Source organism: Marmota marmota, unplaced genomic scaffold (assembly GCF_001458135.2).
Source record: "Marmota marmota marmota unplaced genomic scaffold, marMar, whole genome shotgun sequence".
Lineage (NCBI taxonomy): Eukaryota > Metazoa > Chordata > Mammalia > Rodentia > Sciuridae > Marmota > Marmota marmota.
In genome coordinates, this window is record NW_025999900.1 from 42312278 (window position 1) to 42340229 (window position 27952).

Consider the following 27952-nt stretch of genomic DNA (forward strand, 5'->3'; position numbering starts at 1 on the left):
TCAAGATCATTGTATTGTCTTGAGTAACTAATAAAAAAAAAAAAAAAAAGAAAAGAAAAGGGAGTGGTCCATGATGGCAAACACTGCCAAGAGGTTAATAAGGTAAGGGCTAAAATGCATCCGTTTTGCTGGGCACAAAGGTGCACAACTGTAATCCCAGAAACTTGGGAGGCTGAGGCAGGATTACAAATTCAGGGCCAGCCTGGACAACTTAGCAAGACCTTATCTCAAAATTAAAAATAAAAGGGCTGGGGATGTAGCTCAGTAGTGGAGTGCCCTGGGTCAATCCCTTGTCCCATGAAAATAAAAAAAAATCCATAAACCAAAAAGAAAACACAACACCTGTTTTACTTTGGCAATTTATCAGTTATTTTGTCAAGACGCAACTGAGTGATAGGGATGAAGGTTTCACTGCAGGTGAAGGAGAAAATGGGAGGTAAGAAACAACAAACTCACTGTGTTAAGCAGGTAAGAAGGCAACCAAGAAAAGTTCTATGTAAGATATACCTAGGCATCTTCAACCACCAGTGGGAGTCAGAGGTTTCCTGACATGGTGCAATATTTCCTCTGTAAAGCTATTTCACAAATACTAGCTGCTCTGAACCTCACAATAATGAAACAAAGTACATCCTCTAACTATAAATTGAAGAGCCAGGTCTTCTTCTGAGTCCAAAGCTAGGGCTCTTTTAGTTTTCTTTGCCTCTTTCATTCATTCAGAAAATGCTGACAGGTAACCTAGTATGTACCAGGCATGCTAGATACATCAGTGAACCAAACAGAATTTCCATTCTCGTAGAGCTGAAGTTCCATCACCCCATGTTGCAGCCTGCATCATATGACTAACAAAATGCTTCGACATCATGGCCCAGGAAACAAGTAGGCTGACAGCACTGTTCCAAAAGTCCTTAGCTCTCACTTACCACCCAGGTGTACAGTTCCTTCTCCACTGTGACCACAGCAAAGTGGGTATTCCCAGCGCACACCTGCCGGGCACTACAGCCACTCTTGATGACATCCAGTTTCTGGGGGGTGGATTTCCCACCACCCCAAACATAGACTTCACTGGTTCGTGATGTTACCACAGCAATGGGTGCTTCAGTCACGGTGCTTGACCTGCCAGCAACCCCCAGAACAAAGGCACATTTAACATAAAAACAATCTCAAAGAAGACTGCTTCCAGTCTGTTCCCTTAAAAGTACTGCCAATTATGATATAAAAAAATATATTCTTTCAACCCTCTCTCACAGCAAGCTTTGCAATTCCTGCCTCAGGTATTCATCACAGTTTGGCCAGGCCAGTTTCTATTCTGATCCATAACACCTATACTTTTCAACATTCATCAATGTAATGCTGTCCATGTTAGTGTAAGGTGAAATTATGGCTCTCTTTTCAGAAATTTAAGCACATGGTGGCTCCTAAGAAGATATCAAAGGCCACTGGGATCAAATAATGCATAGACCTAAGTAAGACCCTTCTGGTGGAAATTCAGTACATATAGTATTAATAGTTTCTTGAGCATTACCTTGGTCTCTTTGTAGGTGCATTAAGCAGAGTGACTTTTTCTTCCATCTCTCTACCAAAAGAAAAGCAAAAGACACATGAATTTTGAAATAATAGGTTTCTATAAGGCAACAGTGTCTCTTTAATATATTTCACAGATTTAATTTTATTAACTGAATGCATCCTACAATATGACAATATTTTTAGGAAGGTACCTTGATACAACTCAAAACAGTTATAAGATCTTGCTTTAGACAATTGATTATATTAAAGAGAGTCAGTAGTTTGGGGCCACTTGCTTTCTATTTCTGAGAACCAGTCTAGGTTGGAGCAGGGAGCCTTAAGAACCTCTGATGCACATGATAGATATCTCCATCTAGTCTGCCCACTGACTCCCCAAATCAAGCATCTCCAAACCTGGGCTTATTATCTCTTTCCTAAACCAGCTTTGCTTTCTGACTTACCTATTTCTGTAACTGGCAAACTCCTTCCCCCTTCTTCAATCATCTTTGACTCCTTTCTCCTCCTTTCTTCAACATTTCAATTCTATGGATCCTACCTATACAGCACCTTTTATAAAACACAACTCTTCCTGTCCAGTCTCATCACCTTAGCTCTGGGCAACTTTATTTCCTATCTATACTGTGGCAGTGCCTCCTAGTCAGCCTCACCACAGTCCTGCCCACTTTCATCCGTTCTTTGTAACCTAACATCAATCCTAGTACTGCTAAATGACTCTTCCTTAAGTACGCCTCTCATCACGTGAGCTGTTCTCTCCTAAATGCCCAATACTTCTGTACTATTTTTAAATTAAGCCTGGTATTCAAGATTCTCTCTTTGTAGTCTTTTTTTTTTCCACTTACACCTTATGTTCTGGTCCAGGATTATCATTCTGACTAAATCTATCATAGCTGAACTATTAGGGCAGTGCTCAGGTATCAGTAATTTGTGAAAGCTCCTCAGATTTTGCACGGAAAACCCCAGGTCTAGAATAGCTAATCTAGCCAAATAGGGCTTTGTGTTTCCTGAACATTTCCCACAACTTCCTGTGTCTGTGCTTCTGCTTATGCTATTTTCTCTGTCTAGAAAACTTCTATCTTATGTTTTTTTCAACAAAGTACTCCAGGTAAATATATAATTATTTCAATAAAAATTTCAATTAAAAATTATCAACTAAGGTTCTACTAGTACTGATAGATGTTGGCATATTCCACTGGGCGAAACTATAAAATTGACACTTGTTAAATTGCTTACTGCACTGAATAAACTCTATTTTGTCCAAAACTGGGTTGCTGCAGTGGCATACGTCTATAATCCCAGTGATTTAGGAGGCTGAGGTAGGGGGAATCATAAGTTCAAGGTCAGTCTGGGCAGCTTTATAACACCCCATCTCAAAATAAAATAAAATAAACTGGTAAAAGGGCTGGGGATGTAGATCAGAGATAGAACTGTCCTGGGTTCAATTCCCAGTACCATAAAAATATTTATTAATTGGAGTATTTCAATAAGAGATTTAAACATTGACTATATTGTTGGGTATAAACTAGATAAAATTTATGAATGTGTTTAACCAGCCCCAAAGGGTGATATTGCTTGAATTGGCATAAAACATTAATGGAAGGTCATAGTGCTATATCTGGAGTATGACACATAATTCTAGGCACCAAATCACTGGTTAGAGGTTAAGTATGGATCAAATGCATAATGTAAGCCCCCAAACTATAAAACTATCAAAAGAAAATAAAGGAGATATGCTTCAGGACACTGGTCTATCTTTTTGGCTTTTACCCTAAAAGCATAGGCAAAAAAGCAAAATTTGACAAACGGGATTATATCAAACTAAAAAACTTCTATACAGAAAGGAAACAATCAATAGTATTAAGAGAAATCTAGAGAGGAGAAAATATTGGCAAACTATTGATTCCAGAATATATAAGGAACATAAACAAGTCAATGGCAAAAAAAACCCTCAAATCATCTCATTTAAAAAATGTGTGAATGAAAAAAAAGAAGATTTAAAAAATGGGTGAATGATCTGAATACACATTTCTTGAAAGAGGATATTCAAATGACCAGTAAATACAGGATAAAATGCTCAACATTACTAATCATAAGAGAAATGCAAATCAAAACCACCACCAGTTAGAATTACTATTATTAAAAAATATATATAAAAAGTAACAAATGCTGCAAGGATATAGAGAAAGGGAAACTTGTCAGACACTGTTATTGGCAATAAATTAGCACAGACATTATGGAAAAGAGTATGGGAGTTCCTCAAGAAACTGAAAATAGAACTACCATTTGATCCAGCTATCCTTCTATTGGGTATGTATACAAAGGAATTGATATCAGTATATCAAAGAGACACCTACACTTGCATGTTTATTGCAGTACTATTCCTCATAGGCAAAATATAAAATCAGCATAGGTATCCATCAATGGGTAAATAGATAAAGTAAATGTAGACTACACACAGAGTAGAATACTATTCATCAGCATTTTCAGGAAAACAGATGGAACTGGAGGATATTATAAGTGAAATAAATCAAGCAAAGTAAATAAGCACTGCATGTTCTTACATTTGGAACCTAAAAAGTTTACCTTAAAGGAGTAGAGAACAGAAGAGTAATTACCGGAGCTAGAAAGGGTGTGGATGAGCGAGGGATGGAGAGATGATAATTAATGGGTACAGGGGTGCAGCTGGATAGGGGGAATAACTTCTAATGTTCTACATAGCATAGTAGGATAACTATGATTAACAAAATTAATTGAATATATCAAAATAACTAGAAGGGAGGAGTTTGGAGGTTTCCAACATAAAGAAATGATAAATGTCTGAGGTGAGAGATATGTCAAATATCTTGAACTGATCATTACACATTATGTATACGTATTAAAATGTCACACTATACCATAAAAATAACAATTATTGCACTGATTAAAATAATAATATGTTTGAATAAACACAAAAACACTAATAAAAGATTAATTAAATGAAAACAGAATAAAGATAAATAGCAACAATTATGGAATGACGTACATACTTAGTACATATAAGAACAAGACTTAAAAATGAGTACAGTAAATGTTTGAATATTTGAAGGATATATTTAAAAAAGATATAAAGTGTAGTGGGGCAAAAATAATAAGGTGAAATACAAACTAGAAAATTTAAGAAAAGATAAGGAATACTTCTCCTTTAAGTTGAGGCTTGAAGCCTCCTACAGGAAGGATAGCCTGCCTACCTCTAGAGACCTGGGACAGAAAAAATCTCAGGAAAGAGTTTGTCAGAAGTTAATAAAAATTGACCTCAAGAAGTGGACAAGAAGTTCATAAAGAACACTCGTCCAACTCCAACACACCATCTCAACAATCATACCTAAAAAAAAAAATGCCCAAATTCACATCTGTATCCAACAGCTGCTAAGCACTTTCTACCAGGTCCCAGACTGAGCACCTTATATGTGTTACCTTCTTTATTCCTCACCTTACCTCACTCTATAGTGGATAAAACAAACAAGAACAACAACAAAAAGAGCTGTTAAATAATTTGGCAAAGATAATGCCAGAACTTAGATACAACCTTATGGGTATCAATGCCTATACTGTAGAATAGAAAATACACGTACTGAGGGAGTAGAGGGCTTTTGGGTCTAATCAGTACAAATTTAGAGCAAATAGTTAAGGAAGTAAAAGCTAGAAATCACTCTCAAGCAATGGGAGCAGAAGTGTTGGTAGAAAATAACACTACAGTGGCCAAGTTAGGAAACTCCACCTTTTCCTGTAGTATTCTGATCAGGCCTCTATAGCAGTCAAACATCTCTAATGAAAGTGATCTATTTGTACTTTACCTCCTGCGTTTCTTGAGAAGAGGACGATCCAGAAGTTCATCTGCAGTGGGTCTCTGCTCAGGATCCTAAAAAGTAAAAATAGATTAGTTTTCACTTAAAAGAAATGGGTAATATCGGATCTAATGAGAAATTTTACTTTGTCTTATAAGGATGAAGATTAATTAGTCAAAGACTACTGTACATTAGCCTTTTGTTTCAAAAAATCACCATTTCTTAACGTCACATTCCATGTTTAATGCCTATCCTCTTGTCACCATCAACACTGTACATGAAAGAGGATGTTTATAATGCATGTTCTTCACTTGTTCAATTAGGGTAGTAGCTCTCAAACCTCAATACATGTGGCACAGAATAATCACTGGGGTGCATATTACAAATATTACAAATAAAGATTTTTAAACTTTAGCCACAGAAATTCTGTTGGTCTGGGGTGGTATCCAGAAACATAATTCTTTTTTTTTAACTTATAAAACTCTAACTAGGTGTGGCAATGCACACCTAGTTAGAGTTTTATAAGTTAAAAATCCCAGCAACTTGAGAGGCTGAGGCAGAAGGATCACAAGTTCAAGGTCAGCCTCACCAACCATCTTAGCAAGGGCTTAAGTACTTTAGGGAATTCCTGTCTCAAAATAAAAAATAAAAAGAAATGGTGATGTGACTCAGTGGTTAAGCCCTACTGAGTTCAATCCCCAGTACCAAACAAAGAGAAAACACAACAATCAGAAACTCTACATCTCTGACTGCATTTTACAAAATCAATTTATAGAGGTAAATTTTGACTGTAAAATATAGAGCACAGTTTGGATGGCAAAACCATGTTGAAAATTAATACAGCAAAATAATGTAAAAATTTGTTAGTAGGAGTATTTAACTACCATGAGTTGCCAATACCTATTCTGGTATTGGCAACTCATGGTAGTTGCCAATACCAGAATGCATTTATCTGGGAAGATAATGTGGTTCTGTATGGTCTGTATCTATGCCATATCCTAAACACTGAGGCTAGAAAAGGAAAATGTAAAATTGAAATCAATATATAAGTCAGACCTACCTGGTCAAGACACGCATGGACCATTTGGATCAATTCCAAAGAGTACTGGCTAGAATCGACTTCCATGGCACGGATTCCTTGCACGATCTTCACACACAAGTTGAGTGGGTTCTATGAGAAAATGATGACTGCATTGTTCCTGGTTATATAAAGATGACATTATAATCTACCAGCAGGGGCTCAGGGATGTCTGTGACCATTATTTAAAGAGTTGGCAATTGTTCTATATTAGGTCTGATATAATATTATAACTATCAGTATGCATCAGCAAGAAATGGTTGGGGATGCAATGCTGCTATCAGATGAAATTAAGCTAAATGGCCAAAATGGAGATTAAAATTATGACTATATAGCCAACAGCATATTGCTCAGAATATATTATAATCTTCAACTGAATCCCAAGATAAAGGAAAGCATAATTAGTTATGCTTCTTTACTTTAAGTAACTCTCCTGCCAACTAATTTATCTCCTAATGTATATATCCTAAATAATGGCTGAACAGGCAATAGAGTAAATAATACACAGATATCTTATAATAACAAGGTGATAAGAATAAAATTATTCTAATATTACAACAATCTAATTGAAAGACCAGTAGGTATATTACATATATGATCTTTTTTATGTTTACAAGGACAACAAAAAGAAGTTATTATCATTATCAATTTTTACACAAGAAAAATGGGGCTCAGAGATATAAAGTAACTTGCTCAAAATTACACTTAAAGTAAAAGGAAAGCCATCCTCCAACTAAAGTCTGACTCCAAAAGTCATTTTTCTTCTACTATATTATTCTGGAGAATTAGATGATACACCTGAACAAACTTCAGGATTTAGAAAAATAAATAGGTCTCATAAAAGACCAATGAGTTTGCATTATCTTATATTTGCATTTTTCTTTTTTTTTAATTTTACATTTGCATATTTCACATACAATATCTAAAAATTTTCATGAGGGACTATATATTGTTTGGGAAATATATGTTGTTTCCATAGATTAAAAAAAAATAGAGGATCCAAGAAATGATTTGCCTAAATTCTCACATCTGATTGAAGGAGAATAAACATGATTTCACTTTAGCTACTCAAGTGGTGGTCCATGGAGAAGCATCATCAGCATCATGTGGGAGCTTGTTTGAAATGCAGAATATCAGATCTCTACCTGAACACTGATGAAATAGAATCTGTATTGTAACAAGATGTCTAGGTGATTTTGAATGCATATTAAAGTTTGAGAAATGCTCCTTCATATCAGGCTTTATTTTTAAAAAAGAGAAAATTATGTAAGCTGGGTTGGTGGTACATGCCTTTAAGCTTGTAATGCCGGTTACTCAGGAGGCTATGTTAGGAGGATCAAAAGTTTTGAGGCCAGCCTGAACAACTTAATAAGACTCTGTAATAATTTTAAAGGGTGATGGGATGTAGCTCACTGGTAGCATACTTGCCTAGATATATGAGGCTCTGGGTTCAACCCACAGCACCACATTTAACAAACAAACAATCAATCAAACAAACAAAAGATGTAGCTAGAGCATAAGAATTGAAATAACTTTTCCAAACTGGAGCATCACACGGGTGATGCTAGAGCCAGTTTTAAAATCAGAGTCAACATATTCAAGTACAGTGCTCAAATTGCTTGATTATGGTCATTTCAGTAGGGAATTAATGTTGGAGATAAATCTAGTCTTCAGTATTTCAATGATATAATATTAATCTGGTGTCTGACTACAGGTTATTTTTTAATACAGTGATTTCTGTTTAAGAAATCAGAAGCTCAGAGATAAATGAAGTTGATTCACTTAACCAATCTGAATCACTTGCAAAGACAATGTGGGATAATATACCAACTTACTGTAGCATCAAATGTTCTCTTGAGTGTAAGCAGTTCAAAAATGACACAGCCGACTGCCCAGATATCAGACTTGAAATTGTATTTCACTCCTTGGCATAGCTCTGGAGACATGTAATATGGGGTTCCCACAAGCTGAACAACAAAGAAAAAAAACAAAAAATAATTTCTCTTTTGAAGTAACTGTATAAACATTTTAGTTAAGTTAAATTTCCTATAAACTAGTGATAATAACATAAAATATTCACTAATAGATCCCAAAATGGTTTTTATGAGATGATGCCACTATGGGGAAAAATTTTATTCATATTAAATTTCTTCGGGGCTGGAGATGTGGCTCAAGCGGTAGCGTGCTCGCCTGGCATGCGTGAGGCCCGGGTTCGATCCTCAGCACCACATACAAACAAAGATGTTGTGTCCGCCAAAAACTAAAAAATAAATATTAAAAAATTAAAAAAAAAAAAAAATTTCTTGGGTCAGTTATAAAAGGGCAATCTGTGATAAGGGCACTATGGTCAACTTGGAAGGCTCAATGGCTCTGAGTCCTAGTTCACACAGGCTTTAGGCATTCAAGGCCTAGTGAAGACTTCATACAGATTGGGACAGACTCAGTAAAAATTCACTAATGTGAACTGGCAGTGGGGAGATGGTAACTGAATGAATGGGTTAAAAGTTCTAACTGAAATGCACCGGAATGAAACTTTTTACATGGCTCAATTCAACATGTGTGATACTAAAGTAGCTAGTAAATTTCTTTGGAATTTGAAGATTGTCTGGCTTTAAGAATGAGTTTGGAACATATCTTGGATACAGAAATATAATAAATTGAGGTATAAAGGTGTATTAAGCATTGTAATGCAAAAAAAATAATAATAAGAGAGTTCATGTAAAAAAATAAATAAATAATAAAAAAATAAACACACACACAAAAGAATGAGTTCGGAAATAAAGTGTTCTGTACAAAAGTCTGCTTCTCCCACTATTTGGGACAAGCCATCTTTACTCAACAGAGAAAAAAAAATTTTTTTTCAGATGACATACATGTCCTTTATAAATTTTCAGATAATTCATTGCATTTAAATGGCTTAGAAAAGTCAAGTCTGGGTTTTATCAGATTGTTCTTTTCTTTTCTTTTTTAAATATTGTTTTAGTTGCCAATGGACCTTTATTTTATTTATTGATACATGGTGCTGAGAATCGAACCCAGTACCTCACACATGCTAGGCAAGCGCTCTGCCACTGAGCTAGAACTCCAGCCCTATCAGATTGTTTTTGATGAGAAAAATCCATATAAGGACATAATTGCATGTTTAGAAACTTAATTTGGCCTTCATCATACAAACAAATGAGTTTCTGAAACAGGGACTCACAACCCTAGAATAATAAGAGAACTCATGTAAATAAATAAAAACTAAACACACACATATTGCAGGCATATCTTGATGTTATCCAAAAAACATCAGGATAAAGATAATTTTTTAACTTACATTTCCAAGTTCTTTTAAGGATAGAGCATTATAAAAGCAGAACAATCATAACTGGATATTTCTGGGGGGATACCGGGATCGAACTCAGGGGCACTTGACCACTGAGCCACATCCCCAGCTCTATTTTCTATTTTATTTAGAGACTTGTTTAGTGCCTCAGTAAGTTGCTGAGGCTGGCTTTGAACTGAGATCCTCCTGTCTCAGCCTCCCAAGCCACTGGGATTACAGGAGTACATCACCGTGCCTGGCCATAATTGGATTTTATAATTACTAAAAAGATAAGATCCCTGTGTCTTGTGTCTTCTTTTTACCCAATCAAAATCAGGTTTGAAGGGAGTCTTCTAATTCAGACTGTGATTATTAAAGAACTGATTCTTCGCTGGGCATTAATTAGGCTTTGCTTGTAACATAGGCTTCTCTCTGAACCAGAAGCAGAATTCAAAGGAAACACACACACACACAAGATTTTTGAGCTGAGATTGTGGCTCAGTGGCAGAGCTCTTGCCTAGCTGTGGGAGGCACTGGGTTTGATTCTCAGCACCACATATAAATAAATGAATAAAATAAAGGTTCATCAACAACTAAAAATACACATATTAAAGAAAAAAAAATATTTTCAATGTCAATGTGATGGCACACACCTATAATCCCAGTGACTCTAGAGGCTGAGGCAGGAGGACTGCAAGATTTAGGCCAGTCTCAGAACTTAGCAAGACACTGTCTTGAAACAAAAAATAAAAAGGGCAGGAGATACAGCTCAATGGCAGAGCACCCTGAATTCAATCACTAGTATAATCAAGGGGGAAAAAGAAAAAGGGAGAGAGTGTCTTGGGAAAAATGTCCAAGATTTAGGGGGTATGGTTCTCATGGAGCTAGAAAGGAAAAGGAAAAAAAAAAAAAAAGAAGGGCAACCTGTACTCACCGTCTCAGCCATGGAATATTCGGAATTAAGTTTCTTTGCTAGGCCATAATCTCCAAGTTTTATCAGGTTTGCCTTGGTCAGAAAAATATTTAATGTCTTTATATCTCTGGAAAAAAAAAAAGATGCCATGTATGAAGTCCATATAGTCAACAGTTTTATCTTACCCAAACATCCTGCCAAGATTAATACACAGTAAATATGAATGTATTCTCACTGGTCAGATTCTGTTATGGGGCCCCAAATATCCTACACAGTGATCATCACTTTCACACATATTTTAACACTGAAAAGGGGACTTAGGGAGTAAAAGCAAAGAATTAACTTCACTACACAGGACTTTCACAACATAGAGTGTATCCCATACCAATGACACCATTAGGAAAAGCTGAAAGTCAGATGAGAAAATAGGGCTGCAGGCAACCATAATTCCTGTAAAATGCACTCTTTGCAACTACCACTTATGCCTTCCATTTCAGTATTACTGCAATTTAGCATCTGATTGGTGTCAAGGTTTTAAAAAATCTGTTACGGCAGAAGAGGCTACATGTCTCAGCATCAACACAACTAGGCTGTTTTAGATCATCTAAATAAGCCACTGACTCTTTTGCCAAAGATGGATTGACCATGTATAAAATAAAATAATCCTAGTTTAGATTCTGGCTTCCTTTATTGAAACATGTGAATAAACCAGAACAACATATTTTGTTACTTTTAAAAAGAAAATAACATGCAACAGTAGCCATCCACTAGTCACCAAGAATTATATGCTAACTACAGTTTGGTGAGGTAGCACATGTCAGTAATCCCAGCTATTTGGGAGCTTGATGCAGGAGGACCACAAGTTTGCCGCCAGCCTAGATAATCTAGCGAGATCCTGCCTCAAAAAAAAAAAAGAAGGACTGGGATGTGGCTCAGTGTTTGAGTGCATTCTTGGGCTCAATCTTCAGTACCCCATCCCCAAAAGAAGGGCATAATGATGCAGAAATGCTCTTAAAAATGGTTCTATTTAATAGATAGAAATAAATAGAAACCTGTTTTGTTCCCCCTAATTTTTATCAAATATTTAGTAAAATTGCACAATTAATCTTACAAAATGCCATTTATTTAAATTAAAATAGCTTAATTACAGAATTAAAAACAATTGCTAATTATTATTGCACAGAGAAAACATTCACTGTGGATTCCATCCAGATTAAAACTATTTCTCATACTACCTTCTCGGCTCTCCTGATAAGTTAATCTACTAAACTCTAAGATACCTCTACAGGTAATGACTAAGTGGTATCTAGCTACTGAGGAGATTCTTCCTAGATCACAAACATGGTTTAATCTCAAAAAGTGAAGATAATCTCTCTCATTAGTCACTCTTTTTTTTTTTTTATAATTTTTTAATATTTATTTTTTAGTTTTCGGCGGACACAACATCTTTGTATGTGGTGCCGAGGATCGAACCTGGGCCGCACGCATGCCAGGCGGGCATGCTACCGCTTGAGCCACATCCCCAGCCCCTCATTATTCACTCTTTCCTGTCCTGATTATATCAATGGAAAAACTCTTGTTTGGTAAAGAAAAAAAAAGTGCTAGCTGGGCCCAGTGATGTATGCCTATAATTCCACCAACTCAGGAGACTGAGGCAGAAGAACTGTAAGTTTGAGCCTGGGCAAAATAAAAACCAAAAAGGGCTGGGGAGATAGCTCAGTAGTAGAACTCGTTGGGTTCAATCCCTTAGTACTGCAGGGAAAAAAAAAGAAAAGAAAAAAGAAGAATCTATCCATACATTTTCTTTATTCATTACCTATGAAGGATTCCAGCTTTATGAATACAGCTCACTGCTGAAACAATCTGAAAAAGGTACCACACCACCATCTGCAGAGACAAAATAAATTATATTTGTTTTGTAAACAAAAAATTAATTTAAATAAACACACACATGAAACAAAAACAAACAAACAAAAAAGGAAACCGCAACCAGAGGTTATGATTAACATGACTTGACATCTTTTGCTTCTACGTTGAATAAGCAAAGAAAAGTGGTAGGGGATAAAAAGAAAAAGCAGGTCTCCATAAAACAGTTCTATTGTCATAAAATATAGTATAGTGGAACAGTTTCTTTCTCGTAGAAACTCAGGAAGAATGCAAAAGTATGGAATACTGTGCATACCAGCATGCAGTAACAGAACCAGAAAAGAAAGCCAGAGTAAACCATGATGTAGAGGTAAAACGGTCAGGAAGCAGCTAGACAGGTTTCTTGTTAGAGGTTTTCTTTCTAATGAATATCAGAGTCCGGAAGGAGTCCAAATAAAAGGGAAAAAAACTCTTCACAACCAAAATGTAAGAATTACTTTATAATTTCAGCTTCCTTTCATAGACATATAAATTACCTCTTCCTCAAACAACTTGTCCTTCTGACGAAGGATTTTGTCATACAGGTTCCCTCCTGAAATTAAACAAGAAACAGGTTTGAATGCTTAGTAGAGATAAAAACTTGACTCCATCTAATAGGGTTTTAACAGGTGATGCAAGGAAATGAAGGATTCAACTTCCTCTCTAAAGGAAACAATTTCTTCTCTCTTGGCCTTTCACAGGGTACAAAACTATCAGAAATATTATATGAAGATTCCCCTCCCTAATTCAAGACAAAAATGGGAAGTGTGGTATTTTTAGAAAAGATGACAGTAAAGACCATTCCTATAGTACCCTAATAATGAAATAGCTTCAAAGTCATGATTTTCTTTTCTAGACTTCTTTTGAAGGAATCTGCAATATATATATATATATATATATATATATATATATATATATATACACACACACAGCACACACACACACATACACACACACACATATATATATATACACACACACACACACACATATTTACTTTTTAGTTGTGGTTGGACACAATATCTTTATTTTATTTATTTATTTTTATATGGTGCTGAGGATCAAACCCAAGGCCTCGCACGTGCTAGGCAAGTGCTCTACTGCTGAGCCACAACCCCAGCCCAATCTGCAATATTTTTATAATTCTCCCAGTGTGACTACTAGAACATCTGGGTTATGTCGTGATGCAATGTTTTACATACAGGGTGCATATGAACAATCTTTTCTTCCCACTTTCTACTGAAAAGGTTTCCCAAAAAATTTACTCCTAGATTGTTCCCAATCATTACTCCCTTTATGAATTTCTTCCTGTGGAATAAGTATTAATTTGCTTCTCACTTTTTTATAAACTAATACAGATTGCAAACAATCCTGGCTTGTCTTACTTTCGGCTGCAACTTATACTTTAGCCTGGGTAAATTTTTATAATTTCTCTTCCCCTGCTATTTAGTAATTCGGAGTTTCAATAAATGTATCATTTGTTCTGGTTCCTCCTAACCACAAAGAAACTTAACTTTTTTTTTTTTTAATTTTTATTATTAGTTGTTCAGAACATTACATAGTTCAGAAACTTAACTTCTTAAGAAGGTTTCTGTTACTTAAAAATTTTCTACTACAATATCCTATATTTACAGTTGATCAGAACCAGAAACAATTGTGAAAGACCAGAGTCTAGGCAGAAAAGTTATAAATGAAGAATATGCTGGTACCTCTTTAGCATGCAGCTCGAAAAGGGGCTTTGGGTATTCTCTTGTATAGGATGTACCAAACCTTGCTACATACCAAATCCTACCCTAAGGGCTTTAAAATATGATCTAATACAACCCTATAGCTAGATACAAACTTTTTTGATGTTGTTACTGGGGATTGAACCCAGGGGCTTTTAACCACTGAGCCACATGCCCAGTCCATTTTGTTTTTGAAATAGGGTCTCACTAAGTTGCTGAGACCATCCTTGAATTTATGATTCTCTTGCCTTAACCTCCCAAACTGCTGAGATTAGAGGTGTGTGTCACCAAGCCTGATTATCAATAAACACATTTTAAGTTGAGGAAACCAAGGCAGAGATAAGTTTCTTGTCCAAGGTTACAGAGCTAGAAAGTAGAGGGACTTGGGATATGGGTTGTCTATTTTCCCATTAACCAGGCACTACTCAAATCTTACACACAAATGATCTAAAGAAATCAGTCATTCCGTTACGATCTTTAGACACCTTGCAACAGGATAACTTTAGCTAAAGTCAATAAAAATAACTATCCAGTGTTACCAAACCACACTATGTTCCTAATGGCTAATATTATTTCATGAGGAAAAAATTTGAAAAATAAATGTAATATCCAACTGAAAAAACATTTTGAAGATGGAACTATAATCACAAGGAAGAATATGAATACTCAAGGGAAAATCCCTTCCCTTATTTTGTACAACACTTCAAAACTCTCCAAAGCCTGAACAATTTCTCTTAAACTCTACAAATCCATTTAAAGTTTTATCACTATTATATATGCCTTTTCTTGTACTCTTCCCCTCAAGGTAAGTATGAACATAATAAGAATGACTTGCAGAGGAAGTCCCACTGAATTCTACCTTACCGTTACAATATTCCAGCTCAATCAGCAGGGTAGTATTGTCCATGAAGTGATTGTAGTAGGCAATGATGTTGTCATGCTGCAGCAGTGCCAGAATAACAATCTCATTCAAGGCATCACGACGTTCCTTCTCAGACAGCCGGGTCAAATCAACTTCCTTCCACACAACCAGTGAGTCATCCTACAACAAGTAACAGAAGCATTGTGCTTTCCTCTTGCCCAGCAGTGAATGAATCCACGCCCAGATCTGTAAGCCTAGAAAGAAAACTTCCTAGAGGGGCAAAGATCGACTCTTAATTTTTTCCTTTAAACAGATGTAGGTTAAAGGTTCTGCATATAATTATTATAATTTACTTTAGAACTGGAGGAAGTAATGAACTAATCTTACTTCTTACTTTATTGCAATACTTAATTTGCATGATGTCAGTTCCAAGAAAAAATATAAGATGGGTACAGACGTTAAAGATTTTATTGAGGAACCCTATAGGACTGCTAGTCAGAAAGGAGACTGCTGCAGGGCTTGAATATTGAAAAAGAACTGGATAACAGCATCCACAGCTGATCACAGCTTCTTATAAAGTGAAAATACTAAGCTTGCCTCTAATTTTATAAATTAAGATTTTCCTAATATCTAATTTTCCAGATAGGTCAGACCCCATGGTGCACCTTTATGATCTCCTGTCACACTTTTCTCTATTCATAAAAATTTACCTGTAGCTCCTCATGTCTATTCCTTTTTATCATACCTCTAATTCTTTCCTAGTACTGCTTCCCAGCCCACAAGCATCTCCACCACATAACCCTCTTCATCCTTTTGAATGCCTCTGTCAGGACTTTGAAACTTCTTTGGAAACTTTAATAAGCCTTTTATTGTACACTTATTGAATGCAACCATTCCCTTAGTTTTAAGCATTCGTATACCTAAATGGCATTTGTCTATTCGTTTTCATTCACATACATATACAACTGAAATGCTCTTTGTTTTCTTACTTGGCTTATCTTCTTACTAAAACATAACCTTCTAGAGGGAAAGGGCTGCTTCTAACTGAACCTTTCCTTCTAGAGGGAAAGGGATGCTTCTAACTAAACCTTCACAGATCTAAGAAATATTTGGTGATAAGGATAATGCTCTACAATTCTGGAAAAGTGTGATCTAATTCAACTCAAGACAATAGTAATCAATTTAATAGGGTAATAATGGAAAGGGATGAGCAAGAAAATGTGAAACTAATTGCAGTCCAAGATTTACTTCTAAATTTTAAGTGGGCAACATTCATCTTATTCAAGGCAAGTAAGAAAACAGATTACTAATATGTAATTTAGAATAACAGTAAATCTAACATTTTACAGTAATGTGGCATTAGGATAAAAAGAATTATTTAAAGATATTCGCCTGCAACCACCTCTTCTTTCAGTCTTAAACATATGCTGGGTTGGGGTGGGGAATAGCTCCAGAGGTAGACAGTTTTCCTAGCATGTGCAGAGCCCTGTGTTCAATCCCCAGCAGGATAAAACAAAACAAAATCAATATAATCTGGCTTGGAGCAGACAGTAGAACTGCAGATGGATCACCTATAGATGAATCACCTTCAGCTACCTCAGCAAGTCTCATTAAATGTTTATCCTAGAGCTAAAGTTTTAAGACACTAGTTACCAAATCTAATTTATGGTTTTTGAAAGGAGAATAACCACTGTGGAGTTGAGTATACATTCCTAACTTGGGAATCAGTGATCCATGGATTCTTTGTAAAGGATGTATATACATTGTGAATGTGGATAGAAGAGATTGAGATCATTCTGCTTACGTTGGGTTCTCAATTGGGTCCTTGTTTCCCCAAGAACTTAGAATAACCAATATTTTTCCACACATGAAGCCTGCAAGATGAACACTAGTGAAGAAACCAACAGACGGCGATCTTCCCAATGATCTTCAAGAAGAACATCCAATTGAGTGATCATTTATGAACTTAAAGATAATGACAAAACTAGGCAAGTAGAGGTATTCAGAAGCAATACCCCTCCTCCCCACCCCGACCTTTGAAAGCTACACAAGGAAAGGAAGGAAGTTTTGGCAACACCTCTCGTTCCTATACCACTTTCACTTACAGTTTGCACACACCTTCGTTTGATTCACGAAATAACCTTAAAAATATAAAGGTAAGGTTTAAGGTGGGGATCACTAAGTCCAATTTAAAGATGAGAAAACTAAATCTCATGGACAGTTCTGTGATTTGCTCAGGTTCCCCGGGCTAAGCACAAATGACCGGTTAGTGGAAATCAGTAATCTAAGCAATTCCTATTGCAGGTGAGTTGAAAGAGTGGTGAAGACCCTGACACATATGCCTTGCGGGTGTCTAAACATTATGCAAGGAGGCTCAAGACGCATAGGAAGCCGGGGGCAGGTCGGGAAGGAAGGGACCGGGAAGGAGAAGCTCGGGGCGGCCTGGCAGCGGCCAGAGCCGAGGGCCGCTACCTCGGTGCGGCGGTACAGCGTGGCCTCCCCGAAGGCGCCGCGACCCAGGACGCGGATGGGGATGTAGTGCAGCTCCCCCTGCTCCGCCGCGCCGCCGCCGGCCCGCGGCCCGGGACTGGCGCTGGGCCCCGGGCCCGAGTCCCCGCCACCCCCGGACTCGCTTCCAAAGTCCGAGTTGATGGAGTCGCAGTGCCGCTCGTACTCGCCCAGCACCGACATGGCGGCGACCGCGGCTCCCCGGGACCGGCCTGCGTGTCCCAGGCGGCGCTGGCCAAGCAGCGTTTCACTTGGTTCTGACGCCGACCTGCGGTTCCGTCGGCCCCGCAGCCCTGCGAGTCTCCATGGTGGCTCCGGGGCCCTGACCCGGAAGCAGTTCTCGGCGTTTCCGGCCCGGCCAGGTTTCCCCCGCCTTTGCAGGCCCACTTGATTAGTTCAGCTGCCCGGGCTTCCCGCCCTCGGGGCCACGGGGAAAAGTGTGGCCTCGGGGTGGAGTTGGCGGGCGCGTGGTGAGAGCCGAGCGAAACCGCCCGGCTTTGGCAGAGTCAGGGCGTCACCGAAGGGGCACTCTCCGGCCTCAGCAACCGGCTTCCCTGCGTCCCTGGCCAGGTTCCCTTACTTCCTGGAAGTCCAGAGGTCTTCCAGTCTCGGCGTCAGACCCGCCGCAGGAATGGTGATTGGGAAGCGGTCCCTTCCAACGTTGGACAGCGCTCCTTTTTAAGAGATATTGTAATAATGATAGGATGTTGATAGCCTCCCGCCATCTCGGTCAGTGGGTCCAATTATTTTTCCTCGGACTACCTTTAGATTCCCTGGAATCTTCTTTACCACTACAAAAATTTTCAGTCAACACTCCCGACACTCTCCTCTCCCTTCTCGTTTTCTAGATTCAACATTCTCCTGTGGTTTTTTTTTTTTTTTTTTTAAAGATCTTTGACCATCTGACCTCAAGAAGCGTTTTTTTTGAGCACTATGCCAGACACATTTGGGAATGGAGAATCTGCAGTAAGATGCTCCCTGCCCTCATCAAGAAAATTGCAGCACATTGAGCAATAGTTTCATCAGTTATGCGACCTTGAGAAACTTCATATGGCCAAACTTTTTTTTTTTTTTTAAATAAAATTGCAGAAATATGACCTACAGCACAGGGATGATGGCTAACATTTGTTGAGTGTTATGTTTTGGGCACTATACTAAATGTTTTGTTATCATGGCACTTAATCCTCACACTATTCTCATTTTACAGAAACTGAAATACAGAATGGCAAGTAAAACGTCCAATTGAGTGATCATTGTAACACAGCTAATTAAGAGGAGCTGGGAGGTCACACCTAGCAATCTGGCTCCAGAGCCATGAAAGGGTAGGATATAATGGAGCTTAAGAGGTCATGTGGCTTGAATCCAGAGTGCATGTGAGATAGAAGATACAATCTCTTCTCAGAGTTTGGGGTTTCCTATGGGAAATTATTGGATATTCTTAAGCAGATGACTAGTAACCATATATCTAACTTTTCTGGGGAAGTCCCTATTTATGTAATCTTTCCCCCAGCATAATGAATAAAGCTTTTTTGTTGTGATGCTAGGGATTGGACCACAGGCTCATACAGGCTAAGCAAGTGCTCTAACACTGAGCTACATACCCCAGCCTTTTTTATTTCAAGATAGGTTCTAAATTGACCTTGAATTTACAATCTTCCTGCCTTAGCCTCCAGAGTAGCTGAGATTACAGGGGTAATAAAGCCTTCTTTTGCATGAACATCCAGCTCAGATACTAACTATGGGCACCTTGGATTGGATTAGACCCAAATGATGAACATGCAGAGGATGAAAACTGGAGGCAAACAGACAAGTTACAAGGCAATGTATATTCTAAGAACAGGTTCTGAGATAGTATCAGTGAGTGAAGAGAAGGTTTAGATTTAAGAAATCTTTATCAGTTGGGATATTATTGGTAAAGTAAATGTAACACAGCCATCATACTTTATGACATCACTCCTTATTTTTTTCAGAATGCTTACCTATAAAATGCTGATGTCTTGTTTATTATCTCCACTCATTGGACTATAAGCTCCACGAGAACCTGGATTTTGCTCTCTTGTTCAAGACTATATATGTATATAATCAGTGCCTAGAAAAGTGCTTGGCATTGTAATAGAGGCTCAAAAATTACTTGTTGAATAAATATCAGATTATTATCCCATATGTATGTAACATTTAAAATTTTTTTTTAGTTGTAGATAGACACAATATCTCGATTGATTGATTGATTGCTGAGGATTGAACCCAGGGCCTCACACCTGTGAGGCAAGCACTCTACCACTGAGCTATGGCCCCAGTCCGTATGAAACATTTTTTAAAAACCAAAATGTAAGACTCCTTGACTGATAACTCATTAGTTTTGTTGGTTTCATCTCAGGGATCTAGATTTTACAAGTATTTTTTATTTCAACTAATTCATTTAACAAATATGTGCCAGCTTCTGGGAAATCACACAGAAAAAAATACAGTTTTTTTCTCATGGAGCATCTAGTCCCTATGCAGAAAATAACCAGGCAATCACAACAGTTTGCATAAATGCTATAAAAATACAACATTCTAGAAAGGTATTTTGGAGAGGCATCTTCCCAAGCCAAATTTACTCGGTGTGTGAAGGCTTCCTGGAGGAACAGTCAAAGCATTAAGTCAGAGATTAGCTAAGCAAAGTAGGGAGATCGTTTTAGTTAGATACCATTTCATATTTCTATTGGAAGGCACTTTGAAGATAGACATAACTCTCATTTAACCGGATTTATATATACTCTATAGCTTGGCTTAACTGTTAATTCTGTTAATCTATTAATTTTGTTTAACAGACTAGGTGTTCATTTTTTTTTTTTTTTGAGGGGGAGGCTGAAAGAATAGAAAAAAGTAATTAAAATCAGAAGTGTTGACTTTCATTCTGAGAAATTCAGTAGGTTTTAGCCACAACTTAAAAATTCATTTTTCCAAACCAGGAGTGGTGGTATGCGCCTGGAATCCCAGTGGCTCAAGAGGTTGAGGCAGAAGGGTCCCAAATTCAAAGCCAGCTTTAGCAATTTAGCCAGGCCCTAAACAACTTATTGAGACCCTGTCTCAAATAAAAAAAGGGATGGGGACGTGGGCCCAGTGGTTGAGCACCTTTGGGTGAATATCCCTAGCACCTTTCCAATGAGGAAATAGTTTTTCTATAATTAACTGGCCTAAAATTGTGAACTATTCTAGTTCACAATTGTGAACTATTCTTAAGCTTAGATATCATAAGCTTAAGAGAAAAATGTCCTGTTGCATACAGAACACAGTCATGCCAAATTCTTCATTATACTGGATATAACTGAAACTAACCATCTGACTTTGAATATTAAATCCAGAAACATGCAACATTTGTAATTAAAGTGTAATTGATTGGAAGGTGTCCTTGGTCAAAACAGACTATTTTCATATTTTAACAAACGAATAGTTATCATGTATTGCTGAAGTTACCCAATTTGTGGATGGCGGACTTCAAGAAGCAACAGTGTTACTCTAAAGATTAAAGAATCCACCAAAGACCAAGCAAGGTATAAACCTATACTGCATGTATGCTAAAGCAGTTGCTAGCTCCATCTACTAAAAACTTGAATTGTGGCTCCTCTGAATGGAGATGTGCTGTAGTTGTAAAACACACACTGGGTTTCAAAGACTTTACGTGAAAAGCAATATAAACTACTTTAATCATTTTTTTAGATGACTGTATGTTATAAAACATAATAACATTCTCAACAGTTAAATTTAAATAATAAATTTACCTATTTCTTTTCGCTTTTTTAATATAGCTAGGAAATTTTAAATTATACATGTGACTCACATATAGGACACCAATGTAGTAGACGGAATCAATAATTTACAAAATATGTATTACCATATGGCAAGTATATAATACTACTGATACTATTAAATTCATTTGTAAGTTTTGCTGAATTCATTTATAATTCATGTTCTCTAAAATATCAGTAAGAAACAAAACTTTTTTTTTTAGAAACAAAACATTTTTGATGTTAAAATATATTTTTTTAATACTTATTTTTTAGTTTTCGGTGGGCACAACATCTTTGTTTGTATGTGGTGCTGAGGATCGAACCCAGGCCGCACGTATGCCAGGCGAGCGCGCTACCGCTTGAGCCACATCCCCAGCCCTGATGTTAAAATATTTATACCTAAATACTGGGAACCACTATTAAACTGGACTCATAGTAGATTATGGTGCCACTAATAAATTTTGTCTGGTTTTTGGAAGAATGGAGGTAAAGGATAAATAAGAGGTAAGTGAATGTACAAAGCACTTTTTGTTGGCTCTTGTAAAAAAGGTTTATGGAAAAACAAACAAACAAAAATCAATGAACTGTCAAGTGAAAGCAAAGGAGACAAACAGCCTTTGCCTCCTGTAGTGGGAGTTTACATAGACATGATGGGCCAAAAAAGCAAGTCCCAGGGGGTTCTAAATTGGGTGAGATATTTCAGGAATAAAGACAAGGAAGAAGCCTCCCTAGAGGGTAATTCCAACAGCAATTTCCAAAAAAGAAGGTACAGAGAATGTCTGGCTTACATCTGGTCTTTCTGAAAACATATATATGCATATATAAAAACATATGCAACTATGTACACACATATACATACATGCATATATATTTAAGGATTATTAGTTTACACATGACTTACATTATATACATATGATTTTTATATAAGTTATATAACAAAATTTTACTAGCTCATCTAAACTATGAAGTAAATTAAGAACATTATTTTTTCTCTTATCAGGTGTAATTTGCTATACTTTAAAACTAAGGAATATGGAGGAATTATTGTTAATCCAAAGAGGTATTCAAAAGTAACAGAAAAAATATACACCTAAAATGGTTTCTGCTAGCATTTATTTGAGAAAATTTACACAAAACCCCCAATTCAACACAAGTGAATCTGTATATATCCCACATGCCTTTTCCATTAAACAAACAGAAAATGGCTTTGACAGGGGTTCATGACAATGGTATGACAAAGTTTATTTAGAACTGAATTGTTCCCACTTATACAGATCATTCTGAATAAAAAATGGAGGAAAGCAGATAACATCCCTTTTTTTAAAGCTTATTTGCTCTTGTACTAGCCTGTTTTCAAAGGCAAATATTTTTACCTTTTAGATAAAAGCAAGGCATAGTATTAACTTTTAAACCCAAAGCACAAATGTTCATGGTGGTATTTTTGGCATGAGTAAAAGGAAGGAACATTAAAGAATTTCAGTTCCACAAAGTTTCAGTTTGGAGTCACTTGGAAACAAAAGCATCCGCAAAATAAAACATTCTCTCCTCTCCTCTCCTATCTTCTTCTTTGATATTTTTCAGAGTAGAAAACCATAACTAATAGAAGCTTTCACCGCTTCTAAAAAAGGGGAAGGCACCAGTCAGAAATATGAGTTTCTTATTAGGCTAATGGTACAGGCTAGGATTTTATATTTAAAAGTTTAAGGATGGAACTTAATCCACTAGTTTATTTTTTTCTGTACTTGGATGCATACTGTCTTTTAATATCAGTAGTGCTACAGACTTTCTCAACATCTGCTGTCCCTATGGCAAGGAAATTACTGCCAAATTCTCCGAAGCAGCAACTATCCCTTCTTAACAGCAGATGGCAATGTTGCTCCAGTTGGCTGGTGAGAGCTTATTGCTGCCCAGGAGTTTTTTTTTTTTTTTTAAAGCTTTCATATTCATAGTAATTAGAACACTGATTAGCCTGAGATTTTAACATAAATCATGCCCTCTTTAGCCTTCACATTTTATCCATGTCATCACAACAGTGTTATTTGATAATTTTCATATTCTGCTTCTTAACTGCAAGTGACATGAATCTAAGTCCAGTAATTCTTACCATTCAATTAGACAAGCTTTGTAACAATTAGCAGGGTTAAAAAGAGATTCCAGAAAGAAAGAACTCCTTCCTACTTTCCTAGGAGAAGCTGGAAAGATTTCAAGTGATAGTTTTCCTGTTTATGAACATCATCACTTGTATCCACTCTGTGGGCAGGTATGTGTATATGTGTGAGTTCCTGGGGCTTCACACATCCAAGGAGAGGATTCTACCCCAACTCCATATTTTCTCTTTTTTACATTAGTATGGACTTTTAGGCATCTCACACTCCCACAAGTAATTTTTGGCTTTACTTTCAGAACATGTATTTTCAAGTATTTACTCTTTCCATGATCCTCCTAGATACCTATTTTAATACCTCCTATGTCTCAATTCTCTAGAAAGAGTACATAATGACAGGAACTAAGTCAATAATTGGGCATGCAAGAAGAGATGGTAAATTTTACTTACTTTTCCTTGGTGGAAGTGATGTTAAAAATTCAAGCAACCACACATCTGATACTTGTATCTAGGTAAATAAGAAACTCTCGAAACTAAACAGTAAAAATAATGATCCAATTAGAAAATGGGCAAAAAGACATAAACATTTCATCGAAGAGGATAATACAAATCACAAGCAAGCACATGAAAAATGTTCAACATCATTAGCCATTAGAAAAATGCAAATGAAAATCATAATGAGATGTTATACACAGCTATTCAAATGGCTAAAATTTAAAAAAATAGTAATACCACCAAATATTGGTAAGGATGAAGAGAAACTCATCAGTGATACTCTGCTGGTGGAAATGTAAAACGGTACAGCCACTCTGGAAAGAGTAGGGAAATTTCTTACATAACTAAATATGCTTACCACAGAACCTAGCAATTGCTCTTTCTGGGCATTTATTCCAGAGAAATAAATATTTATGTTCATCTGAAAACCTATACACAAAAATTCACAGAAGCTTTATTACTAAGGACCTAAAACTGAAAACAATCCATCAGTCCTTCAGTGGATGAAACTGTGTGGTACATCTATAATCACGGAATATTATTCAGCAATAAAAAGGAATAAACTATTGATAAAATGTAACAACTTGGATGGATATCATGGGAATTATGGTGAGTAAAAAAAGTAAATCTCAAAAGGTCACATTCTAATGGTTCTATTTATGTACCATTTTTGAAACAACAAAATTATAGTGATGGTAAACAGGTTAGTGGTAGCCAGAGTTTGGGGTAAAGGGGCATATAGAAGGGAGGTAGCTGTGGCTATAAAAGGGCAATATGAGGAATCCATGTGATGAAACTGTACTATAGCTTGTGATGGTCTCATGACCCTAAACACATGATAAAACTGCATGGAACTAAGTACACATACACAAAAAGAAAAAAAAATTCAAGCAGTTGAGCACAAATATTTTAATTGTCTAAAATGAGATTTTTTTTTTAAGAAGTTATCTACAGTTCTGAGCTCACTTTTATAAGGTATCACATTCACGACCCTTGTAAGAGACATAAAATTATGAAAGGATATCACCAGAAGCTATGTAAACATTTCAGCTAAGGGCCAGGATGTTTTTAGAAGGAAACCCAAAGAGGACAATCAGTATGAAACAAGTTCAACATGGTCATACAAATTGTGGTAAAAGAACTAAAGTGAAAGCCCAAGCTGGTGAGCAAGTGGGAGAAGGAAAGCAAACATGGTTCAAATAGATCACGTGAGGAAACCCAAGACAAATGCTGACTTTGGCATTATCTAGGTAACCCCTATTTTTTGTCATGGGTGACTCTAATAATAGTCCTATTGTTGCAAAACCAGTCCAAATCCTACCGAGTTAAAAAGAAGTCCCTCATTGACTTGTTGAGTGTAGGAGTACCCCAAGTCCTCCCCAAAAAGATCAGTTCTGGCAAGAAAGCTTCAGCGTGCCTTCATGGTGCTGTTAATAGGATGCCTTAGGCCAGGCACGTCCCAGCGATGTTCTGCTGGCTGAGATTCATGAGGGAGGAGGAGATTTGGTCTCATTACTCAATTAACTTCTTGGCCTTGAAGAAGCGACGAAGGTAGAAGACCTGCCAGGTGGCTAGTCCGATAAGGCAGAACATTGAAAAGATGCTGAAGTACAGGACTCGAGTGTTTGTTGACTCTAAAAGACAAAAAGCATTGTAAATATAAATGTAATGAAGTAAGCCTGCTTACTAGGACACGGAAGGAAGGAAGGAAGGAAGGAAGGAAGGAAGGAAGGAAGGAAGGAAGGTCCTTACTAGGACCTGAAAGAAAGGAAGGAAGGAAGGAAGATAATTCTATTTATAAATGCTAAAAATTACAAAGATTAGTTCTATCTATCTGACAAACTATAAGCCAACGAGAGAATATGATCAAATGCATCACAGAAGAAAATTCCACTCTTAACAATGTTGATTTACTTAATACAGCACTGAAACAAGCAATTTTTCTTTCATAAACCCCACTTCTGAAAAACTGAGAAAAGGGTACACCAAAATTTAATGTTTGGGGATTTGTTTCCTTTATGGTTTACTTATTGAGAAATAAGAGATGCCTTCCTCTCACCATTGGTATCACGCATTTCCTCCTCTCGCTTCTTCATGTAGGCAAAATCATTAACAATAGATTCTGAAAGGTCTTCTAGGCGTCTTAGCTCTACCTCTAATGGTTTGAGCTTCTCAACTTTTGCAATCTGGAAAAGAAAGAAATTAAGAAAACACTGCTCTGGTCAAGAACACAAAGCAACACAAGAATCTTTTTAGAAGCTTACCAGGCTTAGATCCTCTTATCAATCATCCTAATAGATTTTAAAATCTGGCCTTCCACCTTTCCCTATTAACTACTTACATCTTTCCATCTCGGATTTTCAAAAAATACTCTAATTTTTATGATTTCTTTGTAAATATAATATGGTAGGCTGTAAAGTAAGATATACTGTTTTCCCTAAACTTCTGACTTTAATAAAGCATGTTACTTTTACCCTTCCACTTGTGTCTAGGAAAGAGATAGTATTATTAGTATAATAAATGTGAGTTGTAAAAATCAATCCTAGTTTTAGAAGAAAAAAATAAATCACCGAATTCCCAATAATACACAAGAATGAGAAAGTAGATATTAATTACTACAGCATTAAGATAATAACTCAAAATACAAAATTACAGAATTCTGGTTTGCTTACTTTTTTTTTTTTTTTAAGTGCTGGAGATTGAACAGAGGGCCTTGAACACATTAGGCAAGCTGTCTAATCTGAGTCCATGGTTTGTTCACATTAATCCTATAACTTTAAGGTTTATTTTAGAACTCAGAGCCACAATGAATCCTACATTTACTCAAAAATATTGCACTAAGTTTTTTAGTTTATTTCTTTATTTTTTGCAGTGCCGGGGATTGATATCAGGGTACTCGACCACTGAGATATATTCACAGTCCTTTTTGAGACAGAGGCTCGAGAAGTTGCTGAGGCTGGTCTCAAACTTGTGATCCTCCTGCCTCAGCCTCTGAGTGCTAGAATTACAGGCATGTACGACTGTGCCCTTTAAGAATGACACACCAGTTATAATAGAAATCTCTAAGGATGTCCACGCATACTGAGGAATGAAGGATGTGAGAAAGGCTATCCAATAACTAGAGGCATAAATCACATGAGCAAGGATTTCATTATTATATGCTGTTTTATCAATTTTAGCTTTTTTTTTGGTGGTGGTGGTAGGAATAGAACCCAGGGACACGCTACCACTGAGCTACATACCCAGCCCCTTTTAAAATTTTGAGATAAGGTATCCTGAAGTTGCTGAATCTGGCCTTGAACTTGCGATTCTCCTGTCTCAGCCTCCTGAGTTGCAGGGATTAAGGTATGTGCTACTACCTCCCTTCTCCTATCACTGCTGCCCCAGGGGAAATCCTGGACTCAAGTAATCCTTCTGCCTCAGAAGGATTACTCCCAAGTAGTTGCAACTATAGGTACATGCCACACCCAATTCACGAAACCTTTAAGATGGATAAACCACCAGAGCCTCCAAGATCTTGAAACTCATATGTACCAGTTGCTCCTAAGTTTTGTCCACAGTGGGATTTCTTCATAACTCTTTCTCTGTATCTGCTTGTTTATTTCCTACTCCCTATTTACCACAAATTGTCTATGGAATACCCACTTTTTTCCTTTGTCCAATTTATCTTCCTTGTTCTTTCTCTCTCTTAAATGTTAACAGCAGTTTATATGGGATGAGTGGGAAGATTTAAGGGTAACTTTTGTATTTTCTGTTTACCTGTACTCTTCCTTAAATGTGTGAAGAACAAGAAAACAATTAAAATAAAACTAGAACCTGCTATTAAGATAGGGATAGAAAGTCAGGTATGATAGCGCATACTTGTAATCGCAGCTCCTCGTGAGGCTGAAACAGGAGGATTGCAAATTTGAGGCTGGTCTCAGCAACTTTTGGTG

General features: G+C 36.9%; 2 protein-coding genes and 1 long non-coding RNA gene across 3 annotated transcripts in view; 1 reads left to right on the plus strand and 2 right to left on the minus strand.

Moving 5' to 3' along the window:
* Positions 1 to 17979, minus strand: part of Nek9 (NIMA related kinase 9) — a 39709-nt gene extending 21730 nt beyond the window's left edge. Inside the window, exons 1-10 of the mRNA XM_015494104.2 lie at positions 17610 to 17979; positions 15140 to 15317; positions 13046 to 13101; positions 12460 to 12530; positions 10665 to 10770; positions 8259 to 8390; positions 6406 to 6516; positions 5355 to 5419; positions 1523 to 1573; positions 921 to 1113 (exon numbers count right to left, since the gene is read on the minus strand). Of these exons, the coding sequence (XP_015349590.1) occupies positions 921 to 1113; positions 1523 to 1573; positions 5355 to 5419; positions 6406 to 6516; positions 8259 to 8390; positions 10665 to 10770; positions 12460 to 12530; positions 13046 to 13101; positions 15140 to 15317; positions 17610 to 17828 (1182 nt within the window). The 5' untranslated portion in view covers positions 17829 to 17979. The remainder of the gene's footprint in view (positions 1 to 920; positions 1114 to 1522; positions 1574 to 5354; positions 5420 to 6405; positions 6517 to 8258; positions 8391 to 10664; positions 10771 to 12459; positions 12531 to 13045; positions 13102 to 15139; positions 15318 to 17609) is intronic.
* A 167-nt stretch (positions 17980 to 18146) lies between these two features.
* Positions 18147 to 18748, plus strand: LOC125615323. The gene is made up of 2 exons (XR_007345902.1): positions 18147 to 18374; positions 18494 to 18748. It is a non-coding gene; the product is annotated as an uncharacterized LOC125615323 (long non-coding RNA).
* Positions 18749 to 22514: 3766 nt separating this feature from the next.
* Tmed10 (transmembrane p24 trafficking protein 10) overlaps positions 22515 to 27952 on the minus strand; it is a 36731-nt gene continuing 31293 nt past the window's right edge. The window contains exons 4-5 of the mRNA XM_048799012.1: positions 26077 to 26203; positions 22515 to 25651 (exon numbers count right to left, since the gene is read on the minus strand). Coding sequence (XP_048654969.1) covers positions 25530 to 25651; positions 26077 to 26203 — 249 coding nt within the window. The 3' untranslated portion in view covers positions 22515 to 25529. The remainder of the gene's footprint in view (positions 25652 to 26076; positions 26204 to 27952) is intronic.